The sequence below is a fragment of the Dipodomys merriami genome, unplaced genomic scaffold (genome assembly GCF_024711535.1).
Source record: "Dipodomys merriami isolate MVZ:Mamm:240054 unplaced genomic scaffold, mDipMer1.0.p SCAF_25, whole genome shotgun sequence".
Taxonomy (NCBI): Eukaryota; Metazoa; Chordata; class Mammalia; order Rodentia; family Heteromyidae; genus Dipodomys; species Dipodomys merriami.
In genome coordinates this window covers 12,904,315-12,920,732 of record NW_027203937.1, presented here as the reverse complement: position 1 = coordinate 12,920,732, position 16,418 = coordinate 12,904,315, and the positions used below count along the sequence as shown (strand labels likewise).

Sequence of the window (16,418 nt, the reverse complement as noted above, 5' to 3'; positions counted from 1 at the left end):
ACACACACACACACACACACACACACACAGAGTACAAGAGGAAAATAGAGGAAGGAAGACCATACCTTTAACTACCCTATCCAGATAGTGAGCTTGGGAGATAAAAGACAGGACATTTAAGGTAGGACCCAGAAAGTACAGTACTGTCTGCCACATAACCATGCCAGGTGCTAAGGTGACATGGGGGAGATGTGCCCCACATTTGGGACAGGCCCCTGTCACAGTGGGGAAAAATAAAACCAAAGACAAAATGACATGGGAGAGAAGGAGAGGAAGCAGGCACATTCTCTAACAAGGGCAAAGGGACATCAACTCATTCTGGGATCCAGGCATTTGGAAATGTGATCAGAGAAACAAGAAGACACATGGATAAGGAAAAGAGGAGGAAGAACAATGGGAAGCTGCAACAGTGGCCACATTCCTTCTGTCAGATTTGCTCAAATTTTTAGAAAACTTACAACTTTACTTTTTGTCTACCCAGTGGCACAGCCAACCTCCCTCAAAGGGAAGCAGCTGAATTCAGAACATGCTGTTTGGGCAGACATGTTCCTGGGATGCTGGAATTTAGAAATATGCAAAATTGGTCTCATCTCGGATAGGTTGGTAGAGTCAGGTCAAATATACCACTAGCTTGTCTGAGTGCCACTCTTTGAAAGTATGCATGTGCCCACACAGACCTGAACGCAGAATGCTTGGTGTTCATGTAAGATGCATCCTTACTGTGTGCATCTTACATAGAATGTGAGGTACAGGTCAATGGATGTCACTGCGAAGAAGAAGAATAAAAAGCCTGAACACTTCCTAAGTGCTTATGAATTCAGAAGGTGCATATGCTTGTTTTTCTGATGAGGGGCGGTGTTACCTGAATTTCCTGATAATCTAAAGATCTTGTCTACTTGTAAGGATGGGTCTTCACAGCAGGGCTGGCCTCTCTGTCTCCAGCATACATCAAATACATTTCACCTCCCCATCTAGTTACAGCCCTTGAAAAAGCTTCCCTTTTTCTATCTCCCTATGACTCCTTCTCATGTGTTCCCCACAAAGGCCAGAAACATGGACTTCACCCAAAGTACCCAATGCCGTCAGCCAGCCTGTGTTCCACCCTCAGCTCAATTTCACACATGAATTTAAAAATCAAAACAACAAGACAGGCCTAAATTACAATGTGGTGGATCTAGCTGCAACTCCTAGAATACAGGACTCCTTTGCTCTCCCTTAGTGTCTTTACTCAATGCTGGTGTTCTACTATGTGAGCTACACGTCCACTGGCTTCTGGCTTCTTGCTAGTGAATTGGATATAAGTCTCATGGACTCTTCCGCCCGGGCTTACTTTGAACTGTGATACTCAGATATCAGCGTCCTGAGTAGCTAGGATCACAGGTGTGAGCCTTACAATGCACCTAACAGTGCTGAAATAAGAACATTCTTACTCCCTACATTAAAAAAATAAATTTTACTTCTTCAATCCTCTGGATAGACAGATATGGTCAGTGTTTGTCAAAATGCATTTGCTGCAAGATCTAGGTGGATGAGAGGCTATGTTCTTAGTTCAGGTATCCATGTGGCTTCTGGTTCAAGATGAAATATACTCCTGGTTGTTGCATAGTCAAGTGGAAAATTGGGAAGAGGAGATAATAGGGCCTTCATGCATCCCTCATCCTTATGCTGTGGAGTCCATGGAACAGCAGGGTCTAAGAAGGGATTTGTGAAGGAGAATGGCTTATTAAGCAGGAGAGAATAAACAAAGCTGTGAAATGCCAAGTATAGGGACTTCCCACATGGAAAAATGGAACATGAAAACTGCCCACGTGAAAACAAGCCTAGAAACATCTCTAGCTATGGAGGATACATCTTTGATTCTTGCTTCATCTGTCACTCTATTCTCTGACAATCTCACTCATCTAATTTGGCAAAGTGAACTAAAATTTCTTAGATATCATCTCCCAGGCTGTTATGGAGCTTTGCCATCAGAGAGATTGAACACATAGGAACTTCTAATTAGGGTGGTTTCCTTACCTTTCAGATCTACAGAGATTTTTGGGAGGGTGCTAAATACACCTTTGTTTTAGGGAAGTACTAGGATTTGAACTCAGGGCCTTGTGCTTGCTGTACCGGCATTCTATCATGGAGCCATGATTGTTTTTTTTTTTTTTTTTGGTGCTAGTATTTATTAAGATAGGGTCTTGCTTCCTGCTCAGATGCATGCCTGGGCTGTGACCTGCCTATTTTAGGCTTCTTGCTGTAGGGATGACAGGTATACTAGACCATACCTAGCTTCTTCAGTTGAGATTGAGTTTTACAGACTTTTTCCCAGGGCTGGATTAGAACTGAGATCCTCCCAATTTCAGCCTTCTACAAAGGCAGAATGGCAGGTGTGCACCACTGCACTGAGCTATGGTAATGACATGCAATTCTGTCTTGGATTTCAGCCTCCCAAGAGTTAGGATTACATGCGTGAGACACCAGTGCCCAGCTCATAAAGTTTTATAATACATAACTTCTTATAACTCTGAATCTAGTTCGGAAGAGATAGTGTGAGCCGAGATTTCCTTCTCAGAGATGGTGAGGCTGGATGACTGCCACCATTGGAATCCAAATGACCATACCACTAAGTAGCAATCGAGAAGTTCTCTGAACAATGTTCTTCATTGTCTCCAAACTTAACGCAGTATCATGACTCTGGTTCTTACTGAAGATTATGTCCATTCTACAGTATAATCTCCAGAAACCTAGGGCTGACTTCAGAAATCTCGTCTTGCAATTCTATGTCACCTTCCGGAACCATGCCATAGTAAAGATTTCTATTAGAAATGAACATTTCCAATGTCTTTAAAAAATACTCATTAATTCCTCCAGTCCACAGGTGGGAACAGAAGCCAGTGGTTGCAACTGGGCATATTCAAGTTAAATCCACTGTGTGGGTTTTGAGGAGATTAGTGCAAATACTGAAAACTTCAAATTCTGACTCCACGAATCAAAAGGGATTCCTTTGTGACAAAGAGATCTCAAGCCAAACTGTGAATCCTAAAGCTGATAACAGCCAGTCAGTCAATACCGAGTCCACAAGGACAGTACTGTGCTTCCTTATCTCTGGGTATTGAAAACAGAAGTGATAACTGGGTCTGTGAAGTCCAATGTCATTTATTACTTACAAAAGACACATATAGAAGTCCAAGTTGTGGTGGATATTATTTCTTTAAAAATTTGGACAAATCTGCTCTGAGCATATTGTTTTAAAACTCGAGATTTAAAAGTACCAACATTTCAAGAAGGTAAGGCAAAGCTTATGAGTTGCAATTATGGTAGTTCGAGACTTCACAAAATCCTTGCATCTGTCTCCTCACGACTTTAGGATGAAGATGATGGCAAGCTATCTTTCCCCCCAGGTCACACTTATTTCTCTGACATTCATTCTACAAATGTTTCTCAGGCTCTTCTAGTTTTCCTGTCAGTAGCTGAGAAGGTGACAATGGTGGTTGCACATAGCCATTTATGAAAGACTCAGACTCTGGCATAAGGTTGGGTTGGGAGGTCGTAAGTATCTGGCATTTCAATGACTGCCAATATAAAAACTTCTATACTTCACTTGCCTGAACCATCAGAGGCTTCTAAGTTTTGCTCTTAAAAAGCTTCCGGGTCAAAGTCTTCCATGCTTATGGTCTAGGAGCCTCAAGGCAACAATGAGAGTTGTCTCATTGGTTCACATTAGATCAGACTAAACTGGGCTCATTCTAGCAAGTAATGCCTCTGGTAGTTTTAATCACATGACTGTTTTTCAAGTGGACAATAATACCACCAACAAGATGTTTTTGATTAAAATCCTGGATGCATTCTTGGTTTCCTCTTTTGGGATAAAGGACTGGTAAAAATATGGTCGATGGCCTGGCCCCCACCCAAAGAGAACTCCCCTTCCCTGCAAAGCCCAATCCCTTTCCTTTAGTTTCCCAGCTCTGCCATATGTACTGAACTCTCCCAGGGCCATTAACAATCAAACATTTGCTCTGATAGTTCAAGGTGCATCTTTACACTCTCCCTTCTTCCTCTCTCTTTCTCTCTCTCTCTCTCTCTCTCTCTCTCTCTCTCTCTCTCTCTCTCTCTCTCTCTCTCTCTCTCCCTCTCTCCCTCTCTTCCCTCCCTCTCTCCTCCTCCTCCCTCTTTTCTTCCCTATCAGGTTGTCCTGTCGGATCTCAGGTATTATGAGAGAAAGCTTATGAGACAGATAAATATAGGGTTATCAACCAGGTCCTGACACTTCCTAACCTCATAAGCCACTTGCTAGCTCTTGGTAAAAGAAGGTCTGACTATGAAAGAGAAATCTGAAAGCTACCATCCAAAAGTGAATAAAGTACTCCAGAATATTGTGTGGATTTCTCTAAGATTTTCCTTCATCCTGAAGTCTGGTTTTGCTCACTCGAGCAATTGCATCATTAGAGTATTATTTTGATCTTTAGTCTCAGAGGAGGCTTTTGTTTAAGAATCAGGATTTATATGATTAGACAGCTCTCCTGCAGTCAAGTAAATAATTCTGTATATCTGGCATCTTGAACAATCACAGCTTTGGGGGGGGGAGGTCAAGGTTGGAATTTTATAAATGTAATCAGAAGCTGGCATTTCCCACATATGTTTCGAGGCTTTATAGATGAGGTGAATAAAATAATCATCATAAAATTGATCCAAACTGTTAGTAGTGTTTTCAAAGATACGGAAAAAAATTAAACACCTTCTTAAATTTAACTATGATTCTTAACTTTGACCTCTGATTTAGAGGTCAAGTCCCAGATTTAGGGCAACTATACTATTAATGGAAGAGGCATCCAAAAACCATGCCTCTGATGGCTCTGTGTTGGACTATCTACTTGAAAAAGATCTGAATCAATTCATCTTATCTGGATTTCTAGACTAAGAGAACTGGATCTACACATGAGTATTGAAGAAGCAAAAAATGAAGACTCCTTTTCCTTCACAGGCTATTTTTGGATCAGGTAAGTGAGTTTCAGGTTGGTTAGTGTGCTGTTCTATGGGCAGTGGAGTAGAGGGACAGAACTGTCACCCTGAAAACCTCCTCTTCCACCTATTCTGCAATTTGCCATCCCTGTGATCTTATAGGGTGGTCACCAAAGACCTTTCTTTATTCACGATGCAAAGAGATGGTGACTCCTAACATAAGGCATTAGGCTTCAATGTCAAGTATTCTTTGTTTGTTTCTTTTTGATGCCAAGTGGGTCTTAAATTTAGGGCCTTACAGACTTGCTTGGCTTTTTTTCATTCAAGGCTAGCACTCAAACGCTTGGGCTATACCTTTATTTCCTGCTTTTCACTAGTTATTTGGAGATAAGGGTCTCACTGACTTTTCTGCCTGGGCTGGTTCTGAACTGTGATCCTCAGACCTCACCCTCCTCAATAGCTAGGGTGACAGGCATGAACCACTAGCACTCAGCATTCAATGTCAAGTATTCTTGACATTTGAAAAAAAAAAAGAAAACACACTATTATTACATTGAGTGCCACTGTCAAGTTCCTGCTTAGTTTGAAAACCAATCTCTTTTGAGAAAAAAATCAAGCAGTGTCCATGGAAATATAAAAGGGGAGGGGAAAGCCTCCAAAAGAAAGTATTTAATTCCAACTACAATAATTTGCTCTGGAAGTGACACTGGGGAAGAAACAATTCTTACAATGGGGACTTGGTCACTGATGCTCACACTTACCTATTTCTTTAAATTCTTCATTTCTGCTATAAGGTAATCAAGTCATTCTTTCCTGTTTAGAGAGGCACAGTGGATAGAAAAACAGACCCTCTACTCTTTCACTTTCATTACATGAAGTCTCTGAATCAGTGTCACAAATAAGCCCCTTCTCCAGTGAGGGAACTAACTAGATTATGAGCCATGCGATAATGACCCACTGTATAGTAATGACTTTGGATAACAAGAGAAAACCCAGTGCTTTAAGTTTCTAACTTCATAGCAGCAGCCTTTTCCCCCCTAAATCACCTTCACAAGGAGTGAATTTCTCTGGAAAGGTAAGAAAATGTTCCTTGTCATCCAAGATTAGAAACAGATTTCTCACCTCCATTCTGTTTCAACAAAAAAGAAGGGTATCACTGTCATTTCTCTAATATGCGCCTCCCTTCCTAGTATCCTACAAGGTTACAGAAGTGTGGCGTTTCTCACAGAGATGCAGCTGGCCACAGCAGAGACCCACAGAGAGAAGGTTACCATGCAGGAAAATTAGACAAGAATTAGACAAAGAAAATGCTCACCACACAATGAGAGGTAATAGAATTCCATGCCAAAGTCCTTTCATCTGAGCCCCTATGACTGGTCCATTACTTCTTCAATGTCCTATGACATTTCCCTGCTATTTAAGGCTGTCAACCTTCCCCTTATTTCGTGCACATTTACCTTGATATATTTCTTATCTGGAGGGGGAATAACATTGGCAATGTCAAAGAGGGATTTGCTCTTCAGGAGTGACAATGGGGTGAACAGGGAGGGAGAGACTGCTTGGCATCAGAATAAATGGTACCTTCTTATAGCCAGGCTGATGTATAGCCACAACTCACTTGATGTTACCCAGCTTCTCCATAGGCTTGGCCATGAGTTATCTGTGAGGGGCCTGAGGGAAAAAGCCCCTATGTTTCTCATCATTGGACTCAGAAGAGATACTTTTTCTTATAAAAGTCAGTCAAGCTGTACGCTGGTGGCTCATACCTGTAAGCCTAGTTACTCAAGAGGCTGAGATCTGAGGATTGTGGTTTGAAGCCAATTAACCAGCAAAAAGTGGTAAGTGAAACTGTGGCTCAAGTGCTAGAGTTCAAGCCTTGAGTGAAAAAGCTCGGGACAGCACCCAGTTCCTGAGTTTTGCTAGTAACAAAACACACAGGGGTTGGGAAGGTGGCTCAGTGGTAGAGCGCTTGCCTTGCATGCATGAGGCCCTGGGTTTTGATTCCTCAGCACCACATAAGCAAAAAGAAAGAAGCCAGAAGTGGCGCTGTGGCTCAAGTGGTAGAGCGCTAGCCTTGAGCTGTAGAGCTGAGGGACAGCGCGCAGGCCCAGAGTTCAGGCCCCATGACTGGACCTAAAACACACACACACACACACACACACACACACACACACACACACACACACACACACACACACACGAGTGCAAAGGCAGACATGCATAAGCTTTTTAAAATTTTGAAATGTGAGCCAAAAGACAACCAAATGCATGCTAGGTCCTTGGGCTCTGATTGTCTGTTTGCTTATTCTTTAAATTGGGATGAACCATCTTCCCCCAGATGGAAAGGGTCTAAGATCAGTCCATCCTCAGTCAAATTGAAGAGAGGGAAAGTGAAGGAGAAGAGAAAACACAGTTTAAAGGAGAGGAGAAAGCTGAGATTAAGGAAGACACAGCAGATTTTAAAGAGGATGACAAGGCCACTTCTCACTAAGAACCATGTTGGGCTAGGATGACTTTGATATCGAGAAGCCACTGAGTAGCTGAGAAGATGACATGTACTGGAAGAAACAGGAAGGGTACCACCATTGGGAAGTGGCTCTGTGAGGAGTGGGGGTGGGCAAAGCTGAGGAACTCTAAGTTCCACCAACATATCAAGACACAGCCTGTGGGAAAGATGTAAACTTGATGCTAATGGGCTTTGTCCTGCGAAGACTGTAAGCTAACAACTGGTGAGAAGAAAATCCAGCTTTAAATTCCTGTCCTCCCTTTTCAAAAAAGTTACAGAACCTTTAGCCTTAGAAAAGAAAAAAAGAATCCAGACTTCTTCACAGAGTTAGCAGTATAAAATAATATAGCACAGTGCTTGGCACATTGTAACTACTCAAAAATTAGAAGCCATTAGTAATTAGAAGCTAATATTAATAAATGTGAGATGTTCTGTAAGCCATTTACAGGGTAGGTTTCTGGGGACCAGTGATATAAACTAATGACCAAAGAAAAAGAATGTAGACTAAAAAAGAAGAAAAAAAAAAACACTCTGAGAGATCAGAGGTTTGCTTAAAATTCCTTTGTCCCTCAAAAGCTTAAAGGCTTGTCTTCCAGTTTCTATGAGACCCAAGAGGTCACTTTTAGAGTTGGAGAGGCACCTGGGGTCCTGCTTTTTAAAATCATGTGCACACCATCTGACCAGACCCTTCCTTTAAAAAAAAAAAAGGAGGGGGAGGGAGAGGAGAAGTTAAAATGCATCCATAAACCAGTTGATTCAAGTTGATTCAATAAAGAGCTTTTGGTGAGTGTTCTTTCCAGGATAATAAACCAAGCAAAACGTCTGGCTGTGTTTAAAATCAACAAAACCAGCAGGAAAGTCAGAGACAGAACCAAGTGATCAGCTTGTTTTTAAAGCTGCCAACAGTGCTGCTTCAGCAGGAGGTGGTGAAGGAGCTCCTGAGAGGAGAAAAGGAGACAAATGCTGGCAGGACCCAAGCTGAGGACAGGGGAAGGAGGAATATAGAGGTTAGCCTGCTGGCCTAGAGGGGGTGCAGGGCTTTTCCTGGAGTCCAGGGCCTACTGATCCAGTGGCAGTAAAGCTCAGGACTGGGTTCAAGCTACCCAACCGGATAATGAACTTGGTAATCATGGCTACATTTCTTGAACATTCTATGGTGTGCCACGCTTTCTACATACATACACTATTCTCTATGTCTTACGCTGAGGAAACTAAAGCTCAAGAGAGGTGAGGAGAGTAACTCACAGCTGCAAAGAGGCAGTCAGTTGACTCATCTGAGCTCAGAGCAAGACCTGCTAACCACCTAACTGAGACCTGAAAAAGGAAAACTGGAAGAAATGAGATTTTTTTTTAAAAAGCCAAATAATGAGTTGAAATCCAATTACGGTCTTTGCAAAGGCAGTCACAATGTCACCAGATGAAAGGACTTTTGGCCCCTCCCCCGCATGCAATGGAGGCCTAGGCAGGGCCTGGATGTCTGGCAGAACCCAGCGCAGGTGAGATGCCCTGCCACTCATGGCCATACCGATGGTGCAGTGCTCGCCATTCCAGCCGGGGCTACACTCGCATCTGCCATCTCGGCAGGTCCCGTGTTCAGCACAGCGTGGGTGGCAGGCCCGCTGGTCACATGCAGTCCCGGTCCATCCATCCTGGCAGCGGCAGGTGCCCCCCACGCAGACTCCATGGCCACCGCAGTCTGCAGAGCAGATCTCTGTGGGCAGGAGGAGGAGAAGGAGGGAGGAAATGGGGCCAGGAAGGGAGGAAGGGGCAACAGAGGCAAAGGAGAGAGGGGGAAAGAATAAAACCATCATTGAGTGAGTTCTTGCTGGGAACAGGGTCACAGTTGGCTACCTAACCTCCCATCTGTGAGTAACTGGACTTGGGAAACTTGGGAGAATAATCTCTTGGGACAATGACCATGGGCCAAGAACAATTCCCTGGCCCCTAGCTCATTTCCTCATCCAAACATAGGGATTTTAGGGCTCTGGTCTATTTGCTTTTCTCTATTGCCATTCTGCCTCCACATTTGATGCTTGCCACTTCCTAAGGGGACCGGCCTTGTGAACAGATGTGAGAAAAAGTCAAATTTAATTAAAAACTGGTTATGTGTGAAAGCAAACGTGAGGATGAGTCCCCATTGCTGAGTGAACTGCTTGTGAGTCTGGCTGGAGCGTGTGGAGGGTTCTGGGCCTGCATCTCACTAAGCCCTGACTCCCAACAGAACTAGTGTGAGAGGAAACATGGGTCCTGCCTCGTGGGTCTATCTACTCCAGGTTTTTGTCTAAAACCTGCAGTGTGTTCTGTGTTGTTTCCAAGTTTATTCTCTGTCTTCCAGCTTGGGGCTTCCTGTCCCTCACTAGAAGTACCAACTAAATAGGCTTTCAGATCCAAAGCAAACATCCAGGGGCCATTTGATGGTTAGAGCAGGGCTGCTGGGCCCTTCACAAAGGCCTGTCTGTGTAATGGTGCAGAACACACAGGGCTTGATTCAGAAGCCCTGAGCCTTCAGTCCAGCAACTGCTTCACACTTATTGTAGGCAGAGGCCCCTTAGACCTCCATATGCACTTGCTCTTTCAGAAAGAGGGCGGGCACCCATGTCTACAGACCCTCTGCCAAGGCTCTGAAGAAGAACCAGACTAGACCCATATTCTGTAGCTTATTAGCCATGTGAAAATCCCAGCACTTTAAGTTTTTCTTTTTTAATTTAAATTTATTGTAAAGGTGATATACAGAGGGGTTACAGTTACCTAAGTAAGGTAATGAGTACCTTTCTTTCCTGACAATGTTACTCTTCCCTCTTTTTTCTCCAGCTTTCACTCTCCCTGAATTCCCCCGTCCCCAGCCCCAGCCAAATTCCAATACAGTGTCTAGTATGACTCAGTGGTTCACTCTTTGTTCCATCATTTCTGTGATTCCCCTTCCCTTCCCCAAATCAGATAAACTTATATATGATAAACTTATATACAAGATAAACTTATATACAAGACAAAGGGCTACTGGATTAACTGGCACCTGTGTGATACTGCTTTTGTCCACTATACCCTTCTAAGCAGCACTGCTGAGCTAGAATCTGCTCACAGTCTAGCTAGTTTTCAAAAAAGGAAAGAAGCTGGAGGCATGGCTTCATGCATTACCTAGCAAGTGTGAAGTCCTGAGTTCAAACGCAAGTACTGAAAAAAAGGTCAATAACTAGGATGCAGTATCTTATGCCTATAATCTCTTCTACTTAGGAAGTGAAAATTGGGAGAAAAGTGTTTTGAAGCCAGCCTGGAGAAAAAGTTAGCAAATGAGCTAGATACAGTGGCATGTACCTATCATCCCAGGAGGATCAAGATCTGAGGCCTGCCCCATACAAAAAGCATGACCTTGCTGGGCGCTGGTGGCTCACGCCTATAATCCTAGCTACTCAGGAGGCTGAAATCTGAGGATCACAGTTCAAAGCCAGCTCAGGCAGGAAAGTCCATGAGACTCTTCTCTCCAATAACCCACTAGAAAACTGAAAGTGGTGCTGTGGCTCAAGTGGTAGAGTGCTTGCCTTGAGCTGAAGAGTTGAGGGATAGTACCCAAGCCCAGAGTTCAAGCCCCATAACTGAAAAAAAAGCATGACCATATATGAGAAAAAACCTAAAGCAAAAAAGAACTGGGGGTGTGGCTCATATGGTAGAGTGCCAGGCAAACTTCAGACACTGAACTCAAATGTCAGTCCTGCAAAAAAAAAGGAAGAAAGGAAGGAAGGAAGAGAGAAAGAGAGAGTGTGGGGGGGGATTAAACCTCTAAAGCTCAGCTCAGACCTTTCTTACCCATCTAGAAGACAGTAGAGAAAATGTTCCACATTAAAAATATAACTAGTGGGGCTGGGAAGTTGGCTCAGTGGTAGAGCGCTTGCCTTGCATGCCTGAGGCCCTGGGTTCGATTCCTCAGCACCACATAAGCAAAAAGAAAAAAGCCGGAAGTGGTGCTGCGGCTTAAGTGGTAGAGCACTAGCCTTGAGCTGAAGAGTTGAGGGACAGCGCCCAGGCCCAGAGTTCAGGCCCCATGACCGGACCCCCCCCCCCAAATATAATATAACTAGTGGGCTGAAGTGTAGCTCAGTGGAAGAAGCACTTGCCTAGCAAGTAAAACTCTCCAGGTTAGAAACTCAGCACCATAAAAATGTAACCAGTAAGAGTTGCTATTTGTTCTGTGCTGTGTTCCTATGCCAGATACACTGCCTCTTCTTCAACAGAAGGATCTTTGGTACACACAGCAGCATATTGTGTTTTTCAGCTGCCCAGAAGAGACGGTAGTTACTGGAAGAATGACAGAGACAACTTCTGTCAGACTTAGGAGCTGCTGAGCCTTGTAACCTTGGGCAGGTCCACAAGTTCCTAGCCCAAGGGTATGAGCAGTATAAAAAGGCTGCTGTCCAGCAGCCCTCTGCTGACCAAGTGGAACTGTGAGGAGTCCTTGGAGAGGTGAATAATACAAAGGCTATGGAATTCAAGGAAGCTTTCCTAAAACTGAGAGCAAGCAGTGAGCTTTCTATTAGGAGTTCTGAGAGATTTGTGAGGTCCCTGTTCACTCATTCATGGGTCTGCTGTGTGACCTTGGGAAGCTCACATTCACTCTCTGGGAGTTGGTTTCCTCATGGGTTCCAGGGGAACCTGATGGTGGATATGGCCCCTTCAGACTCTAATACTGAGATTCTATGATACAATTACCCTCCACCTTGCACAGTGCTGTCTATCTCTGAGGCTTGGCTCATGTGTCCCTCACCCCCAAGCAGTCTCCTGTGATTTATCCTGTAGTTATTCTCTTGCTCTTTTGTGTCCCACCTATTGGTCTGTCTCATTGTCAGACCAACAATAACCTGAGTCTTTTCCTCCCAATCACCTCTGTCTCTGATACCCAGTACAAATTCTGGTAAAAAAAAAAAAAAAAAAAAAAAAAAAACACTGTTAACTACAGTTTGTTACATAATGCATGAGTCAGGGTGTCCTCCCAGGGTGGCAGGTACCTAAAGATGGAAAACAATTCATGTAGGTAGGCCACCAATGGCTCACATCTGTAATCCTAGACTCCCAGGAGGCTGCTATCTGAGCAGAAATTAGTGTCACTATATTCATCAGCTCTCCAGGATGCTGTTCAAGTTCCTTGCACACCATGTCTTGGGCTTTCTTAAAGAGAAAGGACATCTATCTGCAGACCCGAGGACCCCCAGGTCCTGTCTGTGACACCTACACCTCTTTACAGATACAGAAAAGACAGTGACCTTCTGGTGACTCTGAAGGCTGGGCTGAGCCTCAGTGTGGAACTCTCCAAGAGGCCCAGGAGAGGAAGTTGGCTTAGCATCTCTGGTGTGAAAATAAAAGCAAACAGCACTTCTATTCACTGAGGTGTGAGCACAGAAATGGACAGGCAGCTGGGGCCAAAGCTTCTATGCTCCTGGGCAGCAGGATACTTGCAGGTCATAGTGAGGCAGAAGAGGAGGGCTTTGCCCAGCATATGGCTGGGGTCTTTAGGCCTTAACAGGTATAGTAATCCCTTATCCTTTAATGTCCAAATGGACTGGTTCTTAGACACCCCGCCCCCAATATGAAAATCCATAGATGCATATGTCCTATATATAACATGGTTTGGCACATGTATTGAACTTACCTACATCCTCCTGTACACTTTAAATTACCTTTAGGTGAATTATCATTCCTAATACCATGTTAATGCTTTGCTCACAATTGCTAAACTGTATTGTCTAGGGAATCATGATGAGACAAAAGTCTGTAAATGTTCAGTACAGATGAAAATTATTTGTGTGTGTGTGTGTGTGTGTGTGTGTGCACATGCCCACATGCACCTGAACTAAGGCTTGGACCTGAGCTTTATTACTTGAGCAACAGGGTGGGTAATTGGAGATAAAAGTCTGACAGACTTCCCTGACCAGATTGGCTTTGAACCATGATCTTTGGATCTGAGCCTCCTGAATAGCTAGGATTACAGGCATGAGCTAATGGCAATGGGCAAAAGTTATTACTATTATGGAAGTGGTGCTGTGGCTCAAGCGGTAGAGTGCTCGCCCTGAGCTGAAGAACACTGCCCAAGCCCAGAGTTCAAGCCCCACAACCGACCAAAAGAAAAAAAAGTTATTACTATTGTGAATATTTTTGATTGGCAGTTGGTTGAATCTATGGGTGTAGAGCCTATAAATATGCAAGGCTAATTTAGCCAAGTCAGTTCTTTATTAGTCTGGAGACAGTGTGGACAAGTGAGTGCAAGATTTGGAGTCAGATGGGGTTCCAAATCCAGTTTTGCCAGCTATATGTCCTAGTCAGTTGTTCTGAGTTTCTTCTTCTTCCTCTGTTTCATGGTGATGGTGATGGTTCAGAGAGTACTTGGTGCCTGATCTATAGTAGGTATCCTTTTGATCATCTTCCACACATACCTACTATGTGCCAGAGACTGAGATAGAAACAGGAGTCAAAAGATCCAGTCTCCCTTTATTGTGTCTATGTCCTTCAAGAGACTGTAGTCAAAATTTAAAAATAAAAACAACAATCTGGCTGGGCGCTGGTGGCTCACACCTGTTCCTACCTACTCAGGAAGCTGAAATCTGAACATCACAATTCAAAGCCAGCTCAGGCAGGAAAATCCATGAGACTCCATATCTCCAATTAACCACCAGAAAACGGGAAGTGGCGCTGTGGCTCAAGCGGTAGAGCACTCACCTTGAGCTGAAGAGCTGAGGGATAGTGCCTAAGCCCAGAGTTCAAGCCCCACGACCGACCAAAAAAAAAAAAATCTGATATTGGCATTCCAAAGATTATCCAAGCAATCAGTCATTATTCATGTCTCTATTATTTTGTTTATGGGCAATGGATTAAAACCATGGATGGCTGGAGGCTGGTGGCTCATGCCTGCAATTCTAGCCACTCTGGAGGCTGAGATAGGATTGTGGTTTGAAGCCAACTTGAGCAGAAAAGTCTGTGAGATTCTTTATCTCCACTAAAAGCCGGAAACAGAGCTGTTGCTCAAATGGAAGAGCACTAGTCTTGAGTAAAAGCAGCTCAGGAACAGTGTCCAGGCCCTGAGTTCAAGCCCCCAGGACCAGAACCAAAAGAAAAAAACAAAAACACCTAAACCAAAACATAGATTTTTAGAATCAGATAGACATAGACTCTACCTTATGGCCTTACCACTTGTGAGCCTAATAATCTGCAAGTTACACATTATGTAATCTTTTGAATCTTGCTTTCCAATTCTGAAAAGTGGAGATACTGGTTCTTATATCACCAATATCACAAACCTGGTGCTAACTCAATGTGTGGGAAAGACATTTTTTTGTTTAACTAACACTTACATCAGGTTTCACAATTTGCCAAAGCATATTTCTCATACAACTTCTCACCCAACTATCAAGATAATGTTGCCAAAACACCTGGCTACCACCTTTCTGAGAGGTGAGGATACTGAGACTTGGAAGGCCTAAGAACATTCTACAAGGTCGGTAATCTCTTACATTTTCCTTGTTTTGACAGTCCTTGGAACAGGACATTTTACAGATAAGGACAGCATTTTACAGATAAGGAAAATGAGTCTCAGAATACGCAAAGAATTACATACTGGAGGAGGCTCTCCTTTTAGGATTTTTTATTTTGGTCCTAGCAGATCCCTCCCACCCATTTCTGGGCCCAGCTGTTCTTCTCCTTTGTTATATCCAAGTCAGATCACAGCAAGCTATGAGATGAAATAAGATTCTCCAAGCAGAGTTTCCCAGATGCTTGGTCTCATATTTTACATCTGGAGACTGTGCTCTCATCATTCAACACTCTACTTCCCAGATCCTATACACAGGACACCCTTTCCTGACATGAAGCTGAAGCTGCTGCTGGTTGGGTACCCCATCTCTCCATGAGCCCTTTACAAGCTGGGTTGTGAGCTTTGGCACATTTTTAACAGAAGAGGCCTGAACTGGATGACCTTGATGTTTATGGGGTGCTAAATGATGGTAACACAGAGGTGCCTGTTTAACTGAGAGGAAGAAAAAACCCCAGTGCATGATGGGAATAGAAACCTGAGATGCTACTTTACCATTTGGTCTCAGGTTGCAGACCTGATTTAGTTATGTTTTTATTCCACCAAATAGTTTGATTTATGTCTTTGAAATAAAAGGAACTCCTTCATTTTCTTTCCTTCCCGGATACTGCTTTGACATAAAAACAGTTCTAACGTTGCAGGATGGTTGGTAAGAGGCAGATGGAACGATGCTGTACAATGTGCTCTGACAGCTCCTATGCCTTTTACATAATGTTAATGGTGCTTTGTGAAATGTGGTCACAGCTCCTTTCTAGATCTCGGGTTTCCTTCTTTGAAAACCCAGGGCTGACAACAACCACTTGAGAGGATTACTGTAGGAATCTGGCTCATCCAGTTGATTTCCTGGGTGTTTGTACATACAAGTCCTACACTGGGCACCGGGATCCAAATGATGGTGGCAGAGGGAAATAACATAAATCTATTGAATTAAGCTATTTACCATGAGAGGCAGTAAAGATTTTAGTATAGCACCTGGCATATAAACAGAATAGGATGAATTTCACATGCATATGTTTTTATTATAAAGGAAATGAAACCAAGTGCACTAGAGATCGGAAGTAAATTCTGACTTTTGCAATAGAGAACATTTGATAGTTACTAGTTGACTTGCATATGATCAAAATCAGAAAGCTTTCTGTCTTGAAGGCTGAATGCTGGAGAGCTGGGATCATGGAGGAACCCTTTGAAGTATTAAAGAATACAAAAGTCCTAAGTTGGAATTGGCTTAAGATCCAACTTCAAAATGTGTGGGTCCTTGGAAAAATTGCTCCATCTTTCTGAATCAATCTTTAGGAATCAATAAATATTGATTCCTAAAATGGGGAGAATAATGATGAGCTCTTCACACGTGCTACAGGATAGATGGAGACAGCTCAAAGAAACGGCGTACATAAAATG

At 43.3% G+C, this 16,418-nt stretch overlaps 1 protein-coding gene across 12 annotated transcripts in view; it reads right to left on the bottom strand.

Annotated features, from left to right (window-relative positions):
- The window catches only part of Tenm4 (teneurin transmembrane protein 4), an 805,909-nt gene that overhangs the window by 113,480 nt on the left and 676,011 nt on the right, over window positions 1-16,418 (bottom strand). For 9 of the 12 annotated variants that reach the window (XM_070034906.1, XM_070034904.1, XM_070034908.1 and 6 more), the window contains 2 exons: window positions 8,976-9,161; window positions 66-92 (listed from right to left, as the gene is read on the bottom strand). In XM_070034906.1, the coding sequence (XP_069891007.1) occupies window positions 66-92; window positions 8,976-9,161 (213 nt within the window). The remainder of the gene's footprint in view (window positions 1-65; window positions 93-8,975; window positions 9,162-16,418) is intronic. The other 3 variants (XM_070034909.1, XM_070034910.1, XM_070034912.1) reach the window with 1 other exon arrangement.